Source organism: Lampetra fluviatilis, chromosome 50, assembly GCF_964198595.1.
Source record: "Lampetra fluviatilis chromosome 50, kcLamFluv1.1, whole genome shotgun sequence".
Classification (NCBI taxonomy): domain Eukaryota; kingdom Metazoa; phylum Chordata; class Hyperoartia; order Petromyzontiformes; family Petromyzontidae; genus Lampetra; species Lampetra fluviatilis.
The window spans coordinates 3,684,803-3,707,246 of NC_136324.1; the positions used below are offsets into that span (position 1 = coordinate 3,684,803).

The window sequence follows — 22,444 nt, forward strand, 5'->3', positions numbered from 1 at the left end:
CGTCTCGTCGTCACCCACCGCTGAGCCTCTGGTCTCTGGTGGGCAGCACAAATCGCAGTCAACATCGCCACGTTCCGATTTCCCCCCCCCCCCCCCCCACTTCGTGGTCGACGTTAAAACCGGCGAAATATTTTCGTCGGTTAATTCCACGAAACCGAATCGAACGCTCGTTTTTGCCCGCGAAATTGGCGAGTCGATAGGCCAATCGCAGATCTCGCGAGGATGCCGCCACCACCACCACCACCACCGCCGTCACCACCGTCACCACCGCCGCCGCCGCGTTCCCTCTCCACCCACGACACGCTCCGCGCTAATTGCGCCGCCGCTCACCCCGCCGCTCACTCACCTGTTCATCTCGTCGTTGTTTTCGGCCGCGAAGTAAAACGGCTTCAGCTTGGGGTGCGACGCTTTGAAGGCACTTGGTGGGTGGAATTTTCATTGTTTTACGGGGTGGGGGGGGGGAGGAAAAAGAAGGGCAAAGCGGGGAAGCCGCCATCATTTGAACCGTGCGGACGGACGGGGTTGGCGGCAGGTGAGACCAGGGCCATCCATAGGTGGGTGTGGGAACCGGGGCAAATCACACGGTGTGGGTGCCTTCTCCGACGCTTTCAAACTAAAGCGATAAGTGTTACATTTGACACGGTCTCGCCGAAGCACGGGGCGCCCCCCAAAGCGCGGGGCCCAGGGCAGTCGCCCAGATTCGCCCTACCCCTGGGGAGAGGCTCTGGGTGGAACACTGAAGCAGCAGCCGCTCTCCTCTTCCGGTGTTTGTGGCGCCGTGGTCACGCATCGTTAGAGCAGATCAAAATACTTCCAATGTATTATTCTAATTTTAGCAGCAGGTTTCCTACGGCGTGTGACCCTGACTGCCAAATCCCCAGCAAATATCTGGTGAGAGGCTTCGGAGTGGACAGCATCACTGTGGGGACCTCGGTGACAACTGGCTGCAATTAGGAGCTAGAATTACATCATCATGACATCTTCGAGTTGATATATCCATGGTGGTGGTGTCAAAATTCCGGTGATGTCATCCACATTCGCGCAACTTACTGTGTGGGTGTAAGCTCCATGACTTCGACATTCTTGTTGTAACTTTCTGACCCACCCCATCTGGACATTATGCCTGTCAACCCCTTATCAGTGCCCCCCAAGGCCATAGCCATGGAGTCAACATTGGGGGGGACCAAATCTTCCAGGGGGTCTGGGAGTTCCAACCCAGAAAAATATCTAAATTTGAAAACTAATTTCCTAAAAATATTTAAAATTCACTACCACATGGGATGGACTTTTTATTTTGTATTATATTTTTTTATATTTCTAATAGTGTATTGTATTATATTGCTCTGTTTTTGCTTTTTTTTTTACCATTTCTTGTTTCAATGTATGTAATGTTAGAGATTATTGATTAATAAAGTACAACCATAACCACAATCATATAAACAGCAATCTATGCATTGATTTATATGAAAACAAGTCCAGATATTGTGGCCAAGGTTTAGCAAATTGTTGTTTTTATTTACATAGCATAGCAATTCATATTACTTTTTTTATATATTTTATAGCAATATATTGGGGGGGACATTTTGAGCATATTTGAATATTGGGGGGGTTGTCCCCCCCCAATATATAGTATAATTACAGCCTTGGTGCCCCCTACCTTATTACAGACCAATTCAGACCTTAATGGTCACCCTGTACCCTTATACATCTCAACGTTCATCATACGAAGTCTCATCATACGGGAGAAACACAAAATGTATTGTTTTGCCCGTATTGAAACAGCTGTATGCCGTCTGGACCTGAACTCAATTTCGTTGTACAACAATACGGGTAAACCGTATGGGTTAACAGGTGTGGGACATCTGTGAAAAAGAGCTTCATATGGCTCATCGGATTTCTCCAGTATAAATAAAGATGCCGATTTTGATACACTCTTGTCTCTAGCTGAGGTTTCCCTGCACACCCATGTGTGTGTGCGTGTGTGTCCAGGTATGGGGGAGTGGTAGTACAGCGGTTAGCGCTACGAAACCTGGCAACGTGAGTTCGATTCCTGCTCATGGCCAAGACCTGTGACAATTATCTGAACCGGTCCTGGGCCTCCCCTGGGTCAACACGGCCTCAAATGTGTACCTAGTGCGGTGCGTAAACTTTGCCACGAGGAAGACAAAGGCGGTCGGGCGTGGTGTTGGAACCCAATCCTCTCTCGTGTCGTGCAGGCCTTTCTAGGTGCTCGCTAACGGCAGTCTGTTACAGGCTATACGGCACTTTGTCTTTGTCCAGGTATGCTCAGCCCCACGTCTGTGGCCAAGTCGAGGAAGACGGTAATCACTCACTGTTTGCGCTTGCACTCAGTGGCAGGGGCGATGGTGAACTCGGGCAGGCTGATGTAGCCCTCCGCCTTGATCTCCTGCCAAGGGGAAACGTGGGCACGGAGAGAGAGAGAGATGTGACACAGCCACACTTTTCGGTATTGACGATAGCCACACAACGCCGAGCGCGTGATTGTTTAACCGGCTAGGCCCCGCAACGATTCAGCAATTCGATACTTTGTCGCGCGATTTGGGTGGGTGGGGCGGGGAGGTTTGAATTCCAATCAGGAATCATGACAATTCATCAAAGCGAGATGAGAGCTAGTTGTTACACACGCATAGTTAACATGACCCTACCAATAATGATGAGAATTCCAAATTCATTACATCCTTTTGGCTTGCTCCATCTTCCGAACTACCCTCCTTCATAATCCACAGCACGATTCCCAGTTTGAAAGAACTCTCCAGTTTGTATGACGATAAAATAAAATAAAACGACGTTAGGTTTGGAAGCGCAACAAGAAGTAGGCAACAAAAAAGAAAAATAGAGGCAGGTGAGAGCCCATTGGGTCCGCTACCTTGTTTTATGCGAGCCGCCTGACTCGGTTTGAAGTCTAAATGCCCTTCCCTGAGCAGCACTTTCCCACGTGCGATGGCAACCTAATGATGCGAATTCTCCCCTTCCCTAAAGTCCTTATCATTTGCTCATCCTTCCCAAGGCCCTCATCCTTCTCAAGGCCCAACTCCGACTGTGCAGTCGTCCTTCTCCGGCCCAGTAAACGTGCATGTGGCTGGGCTAACGTTGGTCCAGCAGTTCCGACCACGTGCCAATGTTGGCCCAACGGTGTTATATTTACTCGCATCCGTCCCCAGGGCTTCATCATTCCCTAGGTCCCTCGTCCTTTATAATCGAGATTGAAAACTCGTTCCTTTAGAACTGCTTTTTGTCTTGGCTACGTACAGTGCGAAAGAAGTTCAACATACCAACGTACATACATCCACATACATCCTAAAATCGATTTATCCGACGTTTTTCATACATCGTGCGCCTTTGGTTGCACATCCACGGCCGTCTGGAACGCTCTTCCTTCCGATGTTAGGAAAGCCATTGGGAGCTATGCCACTTTTTTTTAAATCTTCCCCCCCATTTCCATCGCCGAGAAGCAACTCGAACCGGGGGGGGGGGGGGGGGGGCGATTACTCACATTGTGCTGCGTGTACCAGTAGAGGGCACCGTCCTTCAGGACAAACCAGTGCTTCTTCCACTTGGGCGTGAGCAGCCCCTTGGACTCGCGCTTCTTCCAGAGCCACCCGTCGCAGTCGGGCCTGCCCAGCTCCACGCACGGCACGGTGCGCCGGCTGGGGCCGCCGTCACCGCCCGCCACGCTGGCAGCGACCGCGGCCGCCGCTGCCACCACCGCGACAGGAGGGAGGGGAGGGAGGGGAGGGGAGGGGGGGAGGGAGGGGAGGGAGAGAAGGTTGGGAAGACGGTCAACATTCGTAATTCGTCGTCTGCTGCTGCGTTGGTGGTGCATGCGGAGCGAGTATATGACAACGGATGGCATGTTTGAAAAAAAAAGAATATTACTTAAATATTAGGATTGTTGTTATTTGTTTCACATTTCAGATTCCGTACATTAACACCCACTTTGGAATTCTAAGAATGACCCGAAGCATTAGTTCCACGATTGCAGCGTTTGATTTGCGTGTAAATATTTAAGTGAACAAGTTTGGTGACTGTTGCCCAGATCGTTGGTCCCGGGTTTTTTTACGTCCGCGGTTTATATAATCTGATCCGGGAATTTTTAACCCTTCCTTCATATGTAGAAAATGATAGGTATGTTGGATGTATCGATTAAACTCGTATTATTAAAATACATTTTTACTTTCCTTGAAGCGTGCCTGCGAGAATGCATTCGCTGTTATATTCACGTCGCATATGTTACATGAAACCTGGATTCTCCGAATGTAGTAATTTGACTTGCGCACAAAAGCCCCGTGGTTTAAATTCAGTTTGCCACTTAAAATTTGGCTCAATTGCAGATCATGAAATATGAAACCGACTGACAAGAAAGGAAACGATTTTGCAACATAAATGACCTGTGAAGAGATTATTTAGAGAACGGTTCCGTGCGGCTCATCATTTTCGGTCCATTCTCTAAAACGAATGTGATCGGGGGAAAAGACAAAATAATATTTTTGAAGACAATAAAATGTTGTTTGACAACAGTGGGTTGTGGCTGTGGGCCAACTGGACCCGGGGCCATAGGAATGTGGAATGTCCTCTACGGGCTCGTCAGGGTGGTCAACAGAGACGACCCACCTATTTTTAGCCATCTCTGAATACGCAGGCACGTGCAATTAATTATACACGACCACACTTGCTCACAATGGTCGGCACGCACAAAAGACAAAGGGTCACCCGCATAGCCTGAGCAGACTGTCGGGGAGATGACTGTTACCGAGCACCTATTAAGGTTGGCACAGCACACGAGGTGCTGATGGGTGGCCAAGACCACACCCGACCGCCTTTGCCACGTGGCAATGGTTACACACCGCACCAGGTACTCATTTGAGGCCGAGTCAACCTAGGGGTGGGCCCAGGACAGGTTCAAACAATCGTCAATGGAGTTGGCCGTGAACGGGAATCAAACTCTGGTGGGTAGGTTCGTTGCGCAGAGCGCTAAGCTATGCTACCACACCCATACACACACACACACAAAGATCCCCTGTATAGCCTTTAACAGACTGTTGGGGCAAGTTCTGTTTACGACAAAAACTAAGATCCCCCATCTAGCCTGAACAGATTGTTGGGGCAAGTGCTGTTAGCGAGCACCTATCAAGGCCGGGGGTGGGCAGCCGCCTATGTCTCCCTAGTGGCGATGTTTACACACCGCACCAGGTACTAATTTGAGGCCGAGTCGAACTAGGGGAGGGCTCAGGAACGGTGCAGATAATCGTCACTGGTTTTGGCCGTGAGCGGGAATTGAACGCGGGACACCAGGTTCATAGCGCAGCGCGCTAACCGCTACACCACCGCTCCCCAGCTGTTAACAAGCACCTACACACACACTTGGAAGTACATTCCTTAAAAAAAAATCAAATAAAAGGTAGCAGCGGTAGCGGCGGGTGCCGGCATCGCCAAAGAGGAAATCGAAACAAAGGAATAATCACCTTTAACGGCCAGCCGCGCTTTCTGTCTTGCGGAGAGCTGAGAGAGGGTGGGGAGGAAATGGCAAAAAACAGGAGAGGAGTTGGGGGGGGGGGTGTGGAACGTCGTCACGAGCCAGACAATCGCGAGAGAACGATCCCGCCACTCTGCCGGCAATTCTGTCAGCCCAGAGATGACATTTACTTTGACAGAATAATAATAGTCATTCGCACATGTGGAAGAAAAAATATGTATTTGTTTTTTTTTCCCTTATCAGGCTTCTTGCGTAAAATGTTTGACAAATGTTAAAATTATTTTTAGTGCCATTTCGGAAAGAGTTTTTTTTTTTTTACACACTGAAAAATATATTGACATTTTGTGTACTGGATAAATGGCCTTCGGTCTTGCCGATGAGACTTTTGGAGGTCAAAAAGCCGGCTCAAGAGTTTGCCTGCTTCAAGATTTGGCCGTGGTGTCCAGCAAACCGACGGATGAAGACGAATGGCATTTTCACAAATGAGTAGCTACTCTAATAGTTTCACTTTGCGTGCGCTTATTTAAAACAACTGCTCATCAGGAAACATTTGAAACATGTAATTCCCACTAGGCCCACATGATGTTCAATTCTTATTTATCCACCATCTGGCTTGTCCGTGCGCTTTGAAGTAGGACGATTGCCTGAAACGTCACCTATAATATAGCCATGGTGGCGAGATGTTAACTACCTCGCCTGGTATACAGGAGGTCGTGGGTTCGATCCCGACCCTGACACCTGCATATTTGGAGTTTGCGTGTTCTCCCCGTGGTCGCGTGGATGTTTCTCCGGAGACTCCGATTTTTCCCTCCGCATTTAGAATCAACGTGCGTTTAGAGTATTTGGCTGCTATACATTTGCACGTGATAAGCCACTTCGTTGAGCTATCATCTGTGGCCAGGTCGTTTCTGAAAAAGAGCTACATAGCTCAGTGAGCCTTACCTGGTGAAATAAAAACATTGTTTAGTTTAAATAAACAGACTTTTTGGTTTCGGGACCATTATTGACGAATGTGTTATTGTTTTGCTATGTGTTATTGTTTACCACTGCCAAAGCAGCAGCAGCAGCCGCAGCATCAAATTATTTGTTTCATGTATGTGTTGGATTGGCCAGGGTGGAACAATTGCATGGCCCCTGCGTTCGCCTGATATAACCCCACTGGATACTCTCTCGTTGTGGCGTTACATCAAAGACTGTTTTGTGTGTGCACGCAGGCGCGCACTGTGCGCGCACTGTGCGCGCGACAAAGTGTACGGGGGGTGAGTTTTAAGGATTTAATAAGTGTGCATTCAAGACCGGTGGGAAACATGTACCCAGTGCAGCATGCGACGTTGGGCCAACGTTGCGGTTATGCGTCGGGAACCCTTGCACCAGCGTTCCATATTTAATGGGCAGGGGGCCTCAACGTTTTCTCTGTAATTCCTGCACACTATTTTGGTAGGGCATCTATAAATGGATCACCGTCTGTAATCTCAATGAACGTTCCTGCCCGTTTGTTATATATATATTTTGACAACGGACTTCCTGTCAGCTCGTGATGCCTTCCTATTTTTTTCGACCGCCACACAACCCTACAGGTAATGTCTCGGATGCAAGATGATGCGTGCGAACCGCTACGCGGATATTCCGAACTTACAACAATGATTTCTGAAGGTAATTATCAAACCCACATCGACAATGAGCGCCTGATGTTGAAGACGCTTTCTCACCAACGACTCTCAGTAGGGAAAAGTGCAAAGTTGATCTCGGATTCTGTTCGAGTGCCACATTTACCACTGCCAATCTGGAAAAAAAACTCCTACTGTTACATTTCTGTCAGGGCTGCATGGTGTACACAGTATTTTGTATGATGCAGTCTCCAACTGTTATTCACTCAGTCTCTCTGGCCTGTTTACGTGCTATAATGGCCTGTTTACGTGCTATAAAGAAGGGCCGTTACCAAGAAAATCTCACCCATTACATATTTTCTTTCCTTTCGAGGCCCACAACACAATGTTATTAAGCAAGAACATTTATAAACGCGCAACTCTAAATACCTAAGTTGCGTTGGACTTCTGTGTTTGTGCGTTGATGTACCACGGCCAAACAACAACAACAACAACTCTCTGACCACTATGGGAACCTCATTTGCCAGTAAAAATATGATGATTGGTTCTTTACCCTTCTATCTGGCAACAAAACTGACACCTTTTTTACAAGGAGTCATGTTTGCATAGACCGCAATACCTGCAGTCATAATACAAACAAAAGAACATAACTCTGATAATGTATGCACTGTCCTTAAAGTTGATTGATCCACACCCGAGACAGCTTTCCTTAGAGCCTAGTCTCATATGGGTTGGACCAGATGACGCCAAAAGGCGCACAACTCAAAGACAGATAGAAGGGTAAAGAACCAATTATCATATTTTTACTGGCAAATGAGGTTCCCATAGTGTAGATGCTTGCCCCGAGCTCTCATACTCTGATGGTGCATTGTCTTTGAGTTGTGCGCCTTTTGGCGTCATCTGGTCCAACCCATATGAGACTAGGCTCTAAGGAAAGCTGTCTCGGGTGTGGATCAATCAACTTTAAGGACAGTGCACATTATCAGAGTTATGTTCTTTTGTTTGTATTATGACTGCAGGTATTGCGGTCTATGCAAACATGACTCCTTGTAAAAAGGTGTCAGTTTTTTTGCCAGATAGAAGGGTAAAGAACCAATTATCAACTCTCTGACCAGTTGCACGCCTCGATACTGCCCCAAGTAACAGGTACGGCGAGGCCGATCGGACCGCTGCCTCAAAGAAAAGATCTTGGCCATTGGAGGTGGTCGAATTTGAAATTTGACGGCGTCGAGACGAAGTGAACCTGAAAGCGTTCCATAACATATATCGACGGGCGATTTGATTAAAACAATTATTAACGCCCGAGGAAAGAATGTGACACAGAAAGCCCGAGGCATGCGGTGTGCATAATTGGTTTTCGGTGGCACGTGCACACCGCAGTGACCCCCCGCACACCGGCAGTCACCCCACGAAATCACAACGAGAGAACAAAGCCCTTTGATCGTTCCCCCGCCTGGAAATAATCCCACGTGACCCTCCTCCTCCTACTTGGCCCACAGGGTCCACCTGCCACCCCCACCGATTATTCCCTTCAAATTCACGCTCTACCACGGCTCCGGGACGTTTTAAATTCTTCCTTCTACTTCCACCTGCTACAATAAGCACCGTCGCTCCTCCAATTGTTTTTAAACCAACCTTGTGAAAATGATCGAACGGAGACGACTGCGAATGTGTTGATGTAACAACTCAGCGTCCCACGGGGGGGGGGGGGTGTTAGTGGTTATGCTGTCTTGCTGCTGTACGACTCAACGAATTTATAGCAGCTAAACACTTTAAATGCGTGATGTTGATTCTAAACGTGGAGGAGAAAAATCCACGCGACCACAGGGAGAACATGCAAACTCCAAATAGACAGCAGGCGTCAGGGTCGGGATCGAACCCACGACCTCCTGCATACCAGGCCAGGATGTTAGCATCTCGCCACCATGCAAACTCCAAATATACAGCAGGCGTCAGGGTCGGGATCGAACCCATGACCTCCTGCATACCAGGAGAGGATGTTAACATCTCGTCACCATGCAAACTCCAAATATACAGCAGGCATCAGGGTCGGGATCGAACCCACGACCTCCTGCATACCAGGAGAGGATGTTAACATCTCGCCACGACGACCCGTCCCTCTCCATCCCCCTCCTCTCAGCATGTGGAGCAAAAATGTCGAATAGCGTTTCGTGTAACACACTGGGGGAGGTAAGGCCGGAGCCTATCAGCTACTAAACACATTTGGCACGGAGGGTTTCTCCTGCTTGGTGCACTACTTGGATGGGTGGAGCCTGGGATTACCAGGTGTATTATAGAGGCTTGGGACTGCGAGGTGACCACGTTCATAGCAGTACAGCGACGGATGTTTATATCCTGCGCGCCTGGCGGGGTTTTCTCTGGCTTCTCCTACACAAGCCAAACACGAAATGGAACTGGCCGAACGTGGCGATACAACAGGAGCCTCCTGCGAGCGACGTGGGGCTCAGATTAACTTTTATGAATCGATATATATATGGCCTGGTATTGTTGTACATACAGCACGAATTATACACGTGCGCACTGACCTGCGACCGGAGCTCGATTCCCAGACACGGCTAACAGCAGTGGCAAGTGGTAGTTAATGAGAGTAATACGTAAAATGTAAAACAAAAAACATGAACAATGACAGCCAAATGAACAAATGAGTTACCTATTCCTACTCCAAGATTTTTCCTATTTGCGTGGCCAGCGTGGGCTAGTAGGCCAAATATCCTGCAGAGACTTCTCTGATCGGGGTAGCCTCTCCGGCCAACAGGAGCCAAGAGAATAATTGCAGGGCTGCGCCTCTTGCTTTCTTCACAGCAAGGACCAGTTGTGGTTGGCTGATCTCATCTCTCCCTCGTCCTATCGTCTCTCTCGCGCTCGTCGGCACCACTCGTCGCCCGAGCGACCTCTCGGCTCGGCGATCCCTCCGCGAGCCGACACCACGATCCCGGCTCTTCCGAACGCCTCCGATGCCCCCTGCAGCAGCAGCAGCGGCGGCAGCAGCGGCAGCGTCGGTTGCACGCACGGCGAGAGTCGGAAACTCGCTCACGGCTTCTCTTTAATTTCATCCTTTCAAGTCACGCGCCTGTTTATCCAAACCTCCCCCCCCCCCATATATTTGAGGGTGTAGCACAGAGCCTCGCCTCTCCAATGCTCTTTGATGCTGCCCATGGGGGGGGGTTTGCTAATATGAATGCCCATGCATTACCAAGTGTCTCCTGGTACTGGGCTGCCAACCCTGGTGGGGAGGGGGGGGGGTGCCCTGTTCACTCACAGTCGGTGAGCCGGGATGGACTCCCGTCTTGCCGACCACTTTCACAGCAGGCGGCCGTGGGGTTGCAACCTCGGGAACCCGCCTTTGGTTTTCCCCGACACAGCAGGACCAGAGGTCGCAAACGGGTTTTGATTCCTTACCCGTACCCGGCCGCACCAGGGTCGCAAACGGGTACCCGTACCCGTACCAGGCCAGGTAGGATACGGGTTACCCTTACCCGTACCCATACCAGGCCGGGTAGGATACGGGTTACCAGTACCCGTACCCGATACCCGGCCGGGTACGGGTAGCCTCCGAGGCACCCGGAACAGCTCGTCAATCTCGCAATGTTTTAAAACGACCGCATTCTCAAATTAGTTTCCCCAGTCGCAGTTGAGTTTGGTTTAATATGTAGGCTTTATTTACCAAAACAAATAAATTGAGTCCCGACAGGTTTCCTCCCTACAATACTCGAGCCAGGGCACTGCCACCCTCTATAACCTCTAAATGTAAACCTTGCTGCCATTTCATTAACTAAAAAGCCATAATGTTTATTGTTCCCACGCCGCCTCCATAACAGAGGCCGCTGGGGTCCACGCAACTTCTGGCAGCAGAATGTCTGTCGATTATTATCCTTCTTTCACGCAGGAAAGTCCGAGTCTCAAGACTCTTTTTTTCAAGAGCGTCCTGCCAGGGTTTTTGCAGCATGGGTTGCAGCCAATACAAGTTTTACATTGCACGTGGGTTTTGTTTTGAGCTATGGGAGGAGGAATCCGTAGAAGGCAGAGGAATCGTACCACAAAAATGCGGTAATAGCCCTGCAATGTCCGCACAGCCAGATTCGGGAAGCTATCGCTGTACCGTTATCTCATCGCCACCTTGCATCGCCAAGCCTATAACATCTGGCATTCCCAGGCAGACAACCCAGCCGAGCATTACACCGAGATTGGTCGCATCCAGGGCGATTTGTATTTGCATGTTTTCGTTATCTGAATCAAGGTCACTACTGAGCAGAGGTCCAAAATGCCAAGCAGCCAGCAAAAGTGTTCCCCGGAGGCGATGAAGGATTTAAGCGGCCATCGCTCAGTGCAGCGGCGCGATCCGTAGAGATGACGTCTGTCGACCCTCGACCCCTGAACCCGTAACCCCTGACTCTCGACCCGTGGATTATGAAACATGGTGAGATTTGCTGACTAACAAATAAAGACAAAGAACCCCCCCCCTCGTGTAGCCTTAACAGGCCGTTGGGGCAAGTGCTGTTAGCGAGCAGCTACGAGGGCCGGCAATGGCGCATGAGGGGGTGGGTGGCCAGCACCACCCCCGACCACCTTTATCTTACCGACCATGGTGTTCGTACACCACACCAGGTACTCATTTTAGGCCGAGTCGACCTAGGGGAGGCCCAGGACCAGTTCAGATAATCGCCACCGGTGTTGGCCGTGAGCGGGAATCGAACTCGGGTCACCGGGTTCGTAGCTCGGTGCGCTAACCGTTGCAATACCGCTCCCCACAATTTGCTGACACACACACACGCACATACACACACGGACACGCACACGCAAACACACGCACGTAGACACGCGCGCGTGCGCTCCCACTTACATCGAGGGCGGACGGCGATTCCGATGGAGGATGAGGAGGAGGAGGCGTGGATGACTAACGGCAAAATAAAACAAAAACAACAACGACAAAACACTTCAAATTATAAGTGGAATGAGGACGAATGGACGACGCGCGGGCACTCTCACGTGGCTGGGCGGCACGCGATGGGAGCGTGCGCGCGCTCTCTCAATCAACTCGGGCGAGTTGGGACCCGCACACGCATGCACATGAGATGCTGTTGAGCGTAAATATATTTTACATTTATACATATCGTATGGTGGGTGCGGTGGTTGTCATCATGCTGTGGCGCCATGAGGCTGAGCAACAGGCCCCACGTGGCCCAAAAACGCCAAGCGGCCAGCAGCAAACGGCACACTCGAGGGCATCAATAGATAACGAGGGTTAAAACACGTTTGCTCGCATTGGGCGAGGTTAAACGCAGCGATCTTGGCGAGGAATCGACCGAACATCCCAGTGGGTAGCGGCACACCTCGTGACACAATTTCGAGGCTTGGCGAGGCTTTTTCCTGGGTAAACAAATGGATGAATAATAATAAAAAAATGTATAAAACAGCAGCAGAAGCACCCGCAAAAAAGATGAATGTTATCCCCGAATAAAAAAAAAATATCCGACGGTTTATATAGCTCATGCCGATCCAGAGGTCCTGTTGGAACATTTTCAATACATGCGACAAAGCCATTTTATTTATTTCCCTGCACCGATTTGAATCGGCATGGTTGGCCAATTCCTCGTTAAGATTGGCCCGTGTTGCACGGACGAAATTAATTTGCATACGCTACGAAAACAAATATGATGACCAAAACGTTTGAAAATGACAACCCATTTGGGAAGACCAATTTTTACGAGCATCAATTTGACAAACGATTTTACAAATCGGACAAGCTATTAAAAAAACAAATCCAATATTCCCACAGTAAGAAATCCCCCTGTGCCACCGAGCTGCAAGGTTTCTCACTCGCACACTCCCCACGACCGCATTGATTGACATGAAGACGATAGAATCGATGCACAGTGGGGGGCGGGGGTAGGGGGGGGCACAGTGGCGAGAAGTAATCTCCCTTGCCTGGTATACAGGAGGTCGTAGTTTTGATCCCGACCTTGACGCCTGATATATTTGTTGCAGTTTGCGGTGTCTCTCTCCCCGTGGTCGTGTGGATTTTTCTCCGGGCTCCACGGTTTTTCCCTCCACATTTACAATCGACGTCACGTGTTTAGAGTATTTGGCTACTGCTATAAATTTCCACGTGATAAGCCACTTCGTTGAGCTACCATTTGTGGCCAGGTGGCGTCTGATGAAAAAGAGCTAAGTAGCTCAGTGGGCCTTAACTGGTAAAATATAAATATATATCGTATAGTTTAGATGCACGGTCATCCACGTGCGATCTCACAGTTAAAGAAAGTGTAAGACACCAATAGGGCTGTGGATGTGGCCCGGTGGTCGTGCATTCACCGCTTTGTTGCAGAGGTTTGAATCCGGGAGACCGCCCTGGTTATAACTGCAGGTGTATTAACCGCAAAACGTCTTGCGCTATCTGCTTCGCAGTTGTTGTTGGAAGATGCCGAGACATCGTTCGAAACATGGAGACCGTTTTGTGGTGTGCCGGTGGTGTCAAGGTCCAAAATTGTCAAATCCGAAATATTGCACTCTGCAGAATTACTCCAATGACTCAATTGGGATTACACATATTAGCCACTTGCTTTCTACTGGCAGACTGATGCCCGCTCGCAGACCAGATACCGAATCACCTTATGCCGCACAGGGACAGCTGCCACGGGGGGTGCCCCTTTCAAAAGTGTTGAGATGATTAAATGTGATGCAAGTCGCTTATCGCGTGCAATGCTTTCTCCTAATTCGCTCTGGCGTAAAGGAGGGCAGAGCTCTATAAAATAATCAAAGTTACCATTAATGTGGCCGTGATATTTGGAAAATATAAAATCTCAAAATTATGGTTAAGTGAAATGTTTTGATCAATGATCAGGCTCTTATTCTGTCATTGTGGAATTGGCCAAAGTCAAATCTTTATCTCATCGTCGCTTGGCCTTTCTGGGCCTTTTTGGGCCATCGCAGCCTGACCGTTTCCTTAACAGTGGTCTCTCTCTCTCTCCCTCTCCACTTCTCTCTGTGCATTGTTGCGTCTCCCTACTGAGACAGCTTCCATTCCCCCATCCAACGGAAAAAGAAAAAAACTACTGCTGGCTCTGCGATGATTTTGGGGGGCTTGTGCCGCGTGTCGCTCGGCACGACCAGGCAAGCGAGGGGGGAATTTGCGCGGAGCTCATCACACATCGGGTGCTTGCCCTCGCCAATAAATCTCACTCCAGAGAGTTCCGCCACGTCCGGTGTGTTTCAAGCGAACGGCAAAACAACCACAAGCAACACCACCACCACCAGCCGCGCCACAATAACGACCAGCAGCAACAGCACGATCGTCAAAATCGGGAACCACCACCACTGCCGGGAACATTAAATAAATAAGCGGCCCGCACACGCGCAGGAAAAGGAATCTCGCAGAAATTAACCAGCCGGAAAATTGAGTGGCTCAGACAGAGGGTGCGGCAATCATGCGCCTAGCCGGCTGATTGCCTTACAGCGAGAGCGCGCGTGGTTCACCGTTTCCGCGACTCTTACGCGCAACCGCCGTTGGAACGCTCGTCACATCGCCCGCCCGCGAAACGAGACACGGCCCGTCTCCTACGAAGAGCTTCTCTCTCTCCCCCTTTCTCTCTCTCCCCCTCTCCTTTCTCTTTCTCCCCCTCTCCCTCCTTCTTCTGTACAGTGGGAAGTCGATAAGAAACGTTGATTCCGACTTCCTGGATTTTATCCTCACTTCGTGGATGTTGTCCAGAAGACGCTTGGCGTAGTTTCAAGAGAAACACCCTATCTACTCGCTAGAGACCCATAGACTTCCATCGATTTGTATAGAGACCCACGGACTAGCATAGTGGTCTACAGACTCACATAGAGATCCAATGACTAAAATAGATATACAGAGTCACAGAGACCCATAGACTTGCATGGAGACCCATAGACTCGCATTGGAGATTAATAGACTCACAAAGAGACCAACAGACTCTTATGGGTCCCAATGAATCGCGCACACAAACACAAACAAACACACACACCCGGTGAAGACGGGAAACGGTGCCGGCGACTTTGATCGATGCGGGCAGCGGTGTTTGCCGAGCGCTTTGCGGTGCGAGACCGGTGGCCACGCTGGCAACCGTGGGCCGAGGAGATTGCCCGTCGTCGTCGCCGCATCCCACCCACTCATCGATTTCCCGGCCGCTGTTTGTGTTTTCAATTAGTTTTTTATGTCCCTTTGAAAGCGGAATGCTCCTTCGGATGTTGTTCCCCCCTCCGTCCTCCCCCGCCCACCTCACACCTCCACCACCATCTTCACCCCCGTGTTTACGATCTGACGTCTGGGCGATGTAATCGGCATCTGGCGAGCGATAGGAGGCGAAAGGAGGACAAAGCAGGATGCCCGTATCCAGTGCTGGGGGCGGCAGGGGTGCGTGCGGTTGGTGGTACGTGCCTAAACCTGGCACGGAATCGCACACAAGTTGCAATGCTTGCAACAACAATGCAGGGTGCATAATAGAGGTGTTTTGGGTTAGGTCGCGTAAATATAAATGTGTCGTTGAACCCGCCACCACCCGACACAGCCAATTAGTATGGTTTGCCACATGAACAGAACGTGCCAATTCGTTACTAGCACAGCGCACCGGTGTATTGGAGGATAAACCCACCACATTTACCTTCGAGTATTGTGACGTTTCGCCAGTAATTACAATCAGCCTCATCAGGCGACAGCCAAACACCTCGATTATGGACAATACTGGTCGCGGAAGCATATGCGTTACAATGCCTACGGCAGTGTCTACACGTGACCGCATCTCGAGACGCCGTAGATAAATGGTGGGCACGTTTATTGTTCTTGTGTCTTTATATTTATACAGAGAGAGGGAGAGAGAGGTGGGTGGGGGAGCAGTCCGTCATAGGCAGACGAGAAGAGAAAGGCCTCGAGCCAGGACTTCTTGAACATGTGACTGGAAGTCTATGGGTCTCTATTGGAGTTCATGGATCTCTATTGGAGTCTATGGATCTCTATTGGAGTTCATGGATCTCTATTGGAGTCCATGGGTCTCTATTGGAGTTCATGGGTCTCTATTGGAGTCTATGGGTCTCTATTAGAGTTCATGGATCTCTATTGGAGTCTATGGATCTCTATTGGAGTTCATGGATCTCTATTGGAGTCCATGGGTCTCTATTGGAGTTCATGGGTCTCTATTGGAGTCTATGGGTCTCTATTAGAGTTCATGGATCTCTATTGGAGTCTATGGGTCTCTATTGGAGTTCATGGATCTCTATTGGAGTCCATGGGTCTCTATTTGAGTCAATCGATCTTTGGGAGTCTATGGGTCTCTATTGAAGTTCATGGTTCTCTATTGGAGTCTATGGGTCTCTATTTGAGTCCATGGTTCTCTATGGGAGTCTATGGGTCTCTCTATTGGTGTCAATGGATGTATGGGAGTCTGTAGGTCTCTATTGGAGTCTATTGATCTGTGGAAGTCTTTGGGTCTCAATGCGAGTCGAAAAAAAGCCATAAATAGAATAAAATGGGGGAGGCCTTTACCCAGCAGTGCAAGATTATAGCCGCCCGACGACAACGACATTCTCCTGTGGGTCTCTGCGCGTGTCCTTCGCTCCCTCTGCGAGTCCGCGGGTCTCTGTGTAAATCTATGGGTCTCTGCGCGTGTCCTTCGCTCCCTCTGCGAGTCCGCGGGTCTCTGTGTAAATCTATGGGTCTCTGCGCGTGTCCTTCGCTCCCTCTGCGAGTCCGCGGGTCTCTGTGTAAATCTATGGGTCTCTGTAGACGACGCAGTCGGCTCCGCACCTGCACTCCTCCATGTCGGGTTTATGTTTCTCGGCTGCTGTGGTGGTTGTCATCGCGTTTCGGGGAGGGGGGGGCGGGAGTAATTACCGTCAATTTAACGAGCGGGCCCAGATAAGCCCCCCCCCCACTTCTCGGCCAGTCAGAGCCCCGTGACGGTTGGTGGAGGGGGGTGGGAAGGGGGGGGGGTCCCGCGTGCGTGTTTACAAGCCGCGGTAATTTGGCGGTACGGGGGGAGGGGCAGAACGTGGTGGTGGGGGTCAAGGGGGGGGGGGGCACGAGGCATCGCAACGAACGGCGGTGCCGGGAAGGGGAGGCGCGGCACAAAGTGGCGGGGGGGGGGGGGGGTCGTGAAGGTGCGAAGGCGGAATCAAGACGAGAGCCCCAGGAGGAACAGAAAACGAGAGGGACGGGCGGCGCGCAGAGAGAGGGAGGGAAAGAGAGGGAGAAAAAGAGAGAGAGAGAGATAGGGAGGGAGATAGAGAGAGGGAGGGAGGGAAGAAGACAGAGAGAGGAAGAGAGAGAGAGAGGGAGGGAGGGAGCACAATAGAGCCGTCGCAGGGATTAATTAACGTTGTAATCATAACAATAATTAGTTTTTTTTTACCCAGGAAAGCAACACTGAGTACGAAGACTCGTTTTTTTTCTGGGGGGATCCCGCTACATTTGAATGTTTGGCCAACGTCAATGACACTGTGTGTGTTTAGCTACGGGAGGAATCTGCAGGAGACCCATGCAGAACAGGGGAAGAGAATACAATGCAGATAGATGCCATGGGTTAGGTATCGGACCTACGTCCTTCTTGCTGCTTGGCATAGCTTCAAGCAAAACGTAAACATTTCACTGCTAAATATGGGCGTGGGAATCTATCTTCAACTTAACCGGTGAACCAACCCGATTTGGCGTGTTAAACGATTTTATACCAAGCGTGGCGATTACATTTGTGTGGCTCTGCTGCGTGGCGGAGGGTCTTGACAACACAACCATGGCCAGATCATGATGTGGAGGCCTACCCCCAAAAATCAATTAGGAATCGTAACATTTTCCGCGAAAATCCACACGTAAAATCAGCAATTCATTTTCTTCATTTTCAGCTGTGTTTATCTGGGTCCGCGACCTCGTAGTGCATTTCACCATCCGGCACACCACATCCAGTGTGTACAACCTTTCGCTACGGCTGTGGCTGCAAGTCACATACCCTCCTCCCCTGCAGTCAATGCTCTCTCTGGGACTGTCTGGGGCCGGGACGATCATTGATAATTTTTACCGACAAATGGCTCCGTTATTCTGTTAATTAACAAACTAAAATGTCCATTGGAAAAGACACGGCAGTAGGGGTAGCAGAGACAAGGAGGCGATTTTTCCACCGCCTTTGAGCAAAGCGAGTGAGCGAGTGAGCGAGCGAATCAGCGAGTGATGGGACCATCAATCAGCTCGACTGCTTTGTGTCCGCATGCAGCGACTGTACTCACACGCTCACCTTGCATTGCGACCGCGGCGTGCTCCTGCATTGCGGACAATTAATTAATTCGAAACGTTACTGTTAGTGACCGACGAGTATTAGTGTCGCTGAAATGTTCAACGGTGGCACCGTTGTATTATCATTGTTATTATCATCATCATCATCATCAGTGGAGTGGAGGATAGCGGCCTTCACGTGGTCCCACTATTACGTGAGAAATCGCGACGAATGGCGTCGACGCGGCGACCGAACATCGACCGTCGGTCTCCCGGCCTCCAGGGCAACAACAACGCTAAGCGGAATTGTATCCGTTGCCCTGCATCGACATCAGCCATACAAAAGACGAAGAGGATTATTACGAGTAGCAGCGGTGGTGGCGGATTTACCTTGCGAGCAGGGGACACTCCACAGCGGTCCATGATTTGCGCCGTCAGCCTGCAATCGACAGCACGCGCGGAACGGTCGATCGGTTACCGGGCCTCGGACTCCGTCACCGCACTCGCCAAACAACATCCGATTCGCCCCGTCACCATCGTCCAGTTCGTGCCGCTTTCCCCCTGGCACATCCGAGCCGAGCCCGCGCGGAAGGGCGTGAAGGCTGCCACCTTCCACGGCTTTGGCTCCTGCAGTGGAAAAAGAAAACCGGGCGCCTCCCGAGCCACGCCGCCACGCTGGCGGAACTCCCAGAGGGCAGCGCAACCACCTCCCATGACAGGAGATGGGCCCATTGGAAGGAGGAGGATGTCACAGAACTACTTCCGAGGTATGCTAAGTGGACTCTGTTCCATGCAACAGGGGCTGCACTTCCCGGCGGCAGTACCATGGGAAGAAATGTTCAGCGCGGTTAAACTGATATATATTTATTTTAAATCTGAATCGAATTATGCGCAAGAAGCAAATTTAATGCGCAACCATGGGTGAACGGGCCGAGATCATCAACTCGCTACGCTTGAGAATCCGGCTTAAACACAGGCAGTGGCTAAAACCCGGATTCAAATCCGGTTTTCGCGCTGAACAGGGCCAATTGACATCTTGTAACCCAGCAGCGTCCGTTTCATCGAGCCAGACGCACTCATCGGATTTCTCCAGGATGAATTAAGACTACGATTTCGAAACCCAGGCCAACGAGGCTGTACACGTTGGTCTTATTACAATTATAAAACAAAACCACGGGACGACGTATATCGGAGGGGCTGCCACGCGGCTGGCAAAGGCATCGCCGCGCCGCCCCCACCCACCCACCCACCAATCCCCCCAATGCCGGCACCGCGTGATTTACACCCGAGCCGCATATTAATTGCCTCTTATCGCCCGCCGGCTCAGCCCGGCATCACCCGTTCAGGGACGACCAGGGGGCCTAATTATGATTCCGCGGTTCATCTCTCCGCCGCCGCCGCTGCCGCCGCCACAGTTGTGAAAAGGGGGGGGGGGGGGTGATCGGCGCGCGAGCGGAGGGGGGGCGATGAGAGATGAGTCCTTTCGTCGCCGTTTGTTTTTACTCCGGCAGGAAAGGTCTCTCCGCCCGGTCCGAGATTCTTCACCAGAGCGGGAAGGGTGACCCCCCCCCCGCCAGCTGCTGCGGCCGCTGCGGCATCGGGACGATTGGCCGATGCCTCGTGCACGTACCAGGGCTCTCGACGCCGAGAGGTCTGCTTCGGCAGATTTGGTGAACGCCTACCCTAGGCTGACTCGGCCTTGCAACGAGTGCCCGGTGCGGTGTGTGAACACCAGGGCCAGAGAGATGAAGGTGGTCGGGGGGGCTTGGCGTTGGCCACATCACCTCCTGGATGCGCCGTGCTGGTCATAATAGGCGCTCACGGACAGCACTTGCCTCCGCAGTCTGTATGGCTCTAAGGGTGGACTTTTGTCTTTGTGTGTCTAGAAGGGTAAGTGTCTGAAAATGTAAGCGTGCGCGCAAGTGTGTACGTGCATGTGCGTCCATGTGTATGTGTCAGCAAATTGTGGGGAGCGGTAGTGCAGCGGTTAGCACGCTGTGCTACGAACCCAGCGACACGGTTCAATTCCCGCTCACGGCCAACACCGGTGACGATTAACTGAACCTTTCCTGGGCCTCCCCTAGGCCGACTCAGCCTCTGAGTACCTGGTGCGGTGTGTAAACATCGCCACTGAGAAGACAAAGGTGGTCGGGCGTGGTGCTGGCCACCCACCCCCTCGTGTGCTGTTCCGGCCTTCATAGGTGCTTGCTAACAGCACTTGCCCTCTACAGTCTGGGAAGGCTACACGGGGGATCTTTGTCTTGTGTGAATCTGGATATGTGTTGGTGTGTGTGTGTTTGAATCTGGATGTGTGTGTGTCAAAGTGATGGCCTCCGGACAGAACGGGCAATCACATTGACACACACACACTGACAGTCATCTCCACAGTCATCTCCTCAGTCAACCCACAACTCCCTGGGGTCTGCTCCGTGACCCCCTGCCAGCGGCCCAGCCTTCGACACTTCACGCGACATCCTTAAAGTGCACCTAGCCTGGCACAAGTGCTGCGGCGACGGTCACTGCCACTTATTGGCGAATGGCAGCAGCTGCTGCTGTGGTGATTGCGCGCGTGGATGTGTGTGTGTGCGCGTGCGTGTTCACGTTTCGCCCGTGCGTCCTGCGTTGTGTAGAGTCCTATTCTCCAACGCTCCGCGCGCGTCCGTTCGGGTCGACTGCACTTAAAACTAAACCATTGCGGTGGCCGGTTAAATCAAGTTCATCTCCCTGCCTGTCGCGGGCAATGAACAGTCAGATTCATTCCAGAGTACAAGTCTATCGGTGGGAGAGCAGGCAACCGTCACCTCAACCCCCCACTGTGTATCTCCTGCCAAGAGCAATTGCTCGCTCGCACTCTCTCTCTGACGCAGTGTGGCTCAGCTTGCCACCTTATCCCTCTCCTCCGTGTGTGTCTGTGCGTGTGTGCTGCAGCATCCCTGTGGTGGTGTAGCGGTTGGCGCTACGCTGCGCTCCGAACCCGGCGACCCGAGTTCGATTCCCGCTCACGGCCAACACCAGTGATGATTATTATCTGAACCGGTTTTGGGCCTCTCCTAGGTCGACTCAGCCTCAAATGAGTACCTGGTGCGGTGTGTTGTAAACATCGCCAATTGGGAAACAAAGGTGGCCGGGCGTGGTTGCTGGCCTTCATAGGTGCTCACAAACAGTACTTGTCCCAACAGTCTGTTAAGGCTACTCGGGGGATCTTTCTTTGTCTTTGTGTTGCAGTATCCCTGCCACTCCACACTGCTCTCTGCCAATATGAAAACAAACAAGGCTATGTGCAAGTGACACAAAGAACCCTGACTATTTTTTATTTTACCAGGTAATGCCCACTGAGATATCTTTTTTTAGAAGCGACGTGGCTATCACAAATGATAGCTCAACGAAGTGGCTCATCAGGTGAAAATGTACAGCAGCCAAATACTCTAAACGCGTGACGTTGATTCTAAATGTGGAGGGGAAAAAAACGGAGGACCCGGGGGGAAATCCACACGACCACAGGGAGAGAGTGCATGCAAACTCCAAATATACCACAGGCGTCAGGGTCGGGATCGACCTCACAACCTCCTGGACACCAACTTAAATCTCAACTTCCAACACCCCGTGAAATATTAATGCCAGATTAATCCATGACCACTGACACTTGTGCTGGCTCAGCACTTGAACCGGGCAGGCCCAGTGAGCCAATGCCATTAATAAAACGCCAAAACACCCCACGAGTTGGATAATTGGCAAAACATTCCACTAGTGGCAGGGCCCAACGTTAAAAGAAGCGTGAGAGACTCGGTGAGACTCGGTGAGACTTGCCCAAATAAATAAAAGGCCATTGTTGTTGTTTTTTTTATATTGGGACTGAGCCTTTGTGTTTCGCAGCCTTGGCGATTGGTTTTTAGTCAACTTCAAGTCACTCGAGATTTCCTCCTGAGATGAACATCGGAGGCATTGGGTGCTCATCTTCCGTTTTCACACCGCTGCAGAGCCCGTGGGGGGAAATTCCAACATTCCTATGGCGGGGGCGAGTCTATCCACAAGGAAACCCCGATGTTGACGTCCCCACAAAGCGGTGCTTATTTTATTGACCCCCTCTGAGGGATGATGATGATGATG

The 22,444-nt window shown here is 50.9% G+C and overlaps 1 protein-coding gene across 4 annotated transcripts in view; it reads right to left on the reverse strand.

The window, feature by feature from the left end:
- CNKSR2 (connector enhancer of kinase suppressor of Ras 2) overlaps positions 1–22,444 on the reverse strand; it is a 191,898-nt gene that overhangs the window by 8,901 nt on the left and 160,553 nt on the right. For 3 of the 4 annotated variants that reach the window (XM_078878248.1, XM_078878247.1, XM_078878245.1), the window contains 6 exons: positions 18,728–18,776; positions 11,963–12,016; positions 5,484–5,520; positions 3,515–3,717; positions 2,334–2,407; positions 347–418 (listed from right to left, as the gene is read on the reverse strand). In XM_078878248.1, the coding sequence (XP_078734374.1) occupies positions 347–418; positions 2,334–2,407; positions 3,515–3,717; positions 5,484–5,520; positions 11,963–12,016; positions 18,728–18,776 (489 nt within the window). The remainder of the gene's footprint in view (positions 1–346; positions 419–2,333; positions 2,408–3,514; positions 3,718–5,483; positions 5,521–11,962; positions 12,017–18,727; positions 18,777–22,444) is intronic. The other variant, XM_078878246.1, reaches the window with a different exon arrangement.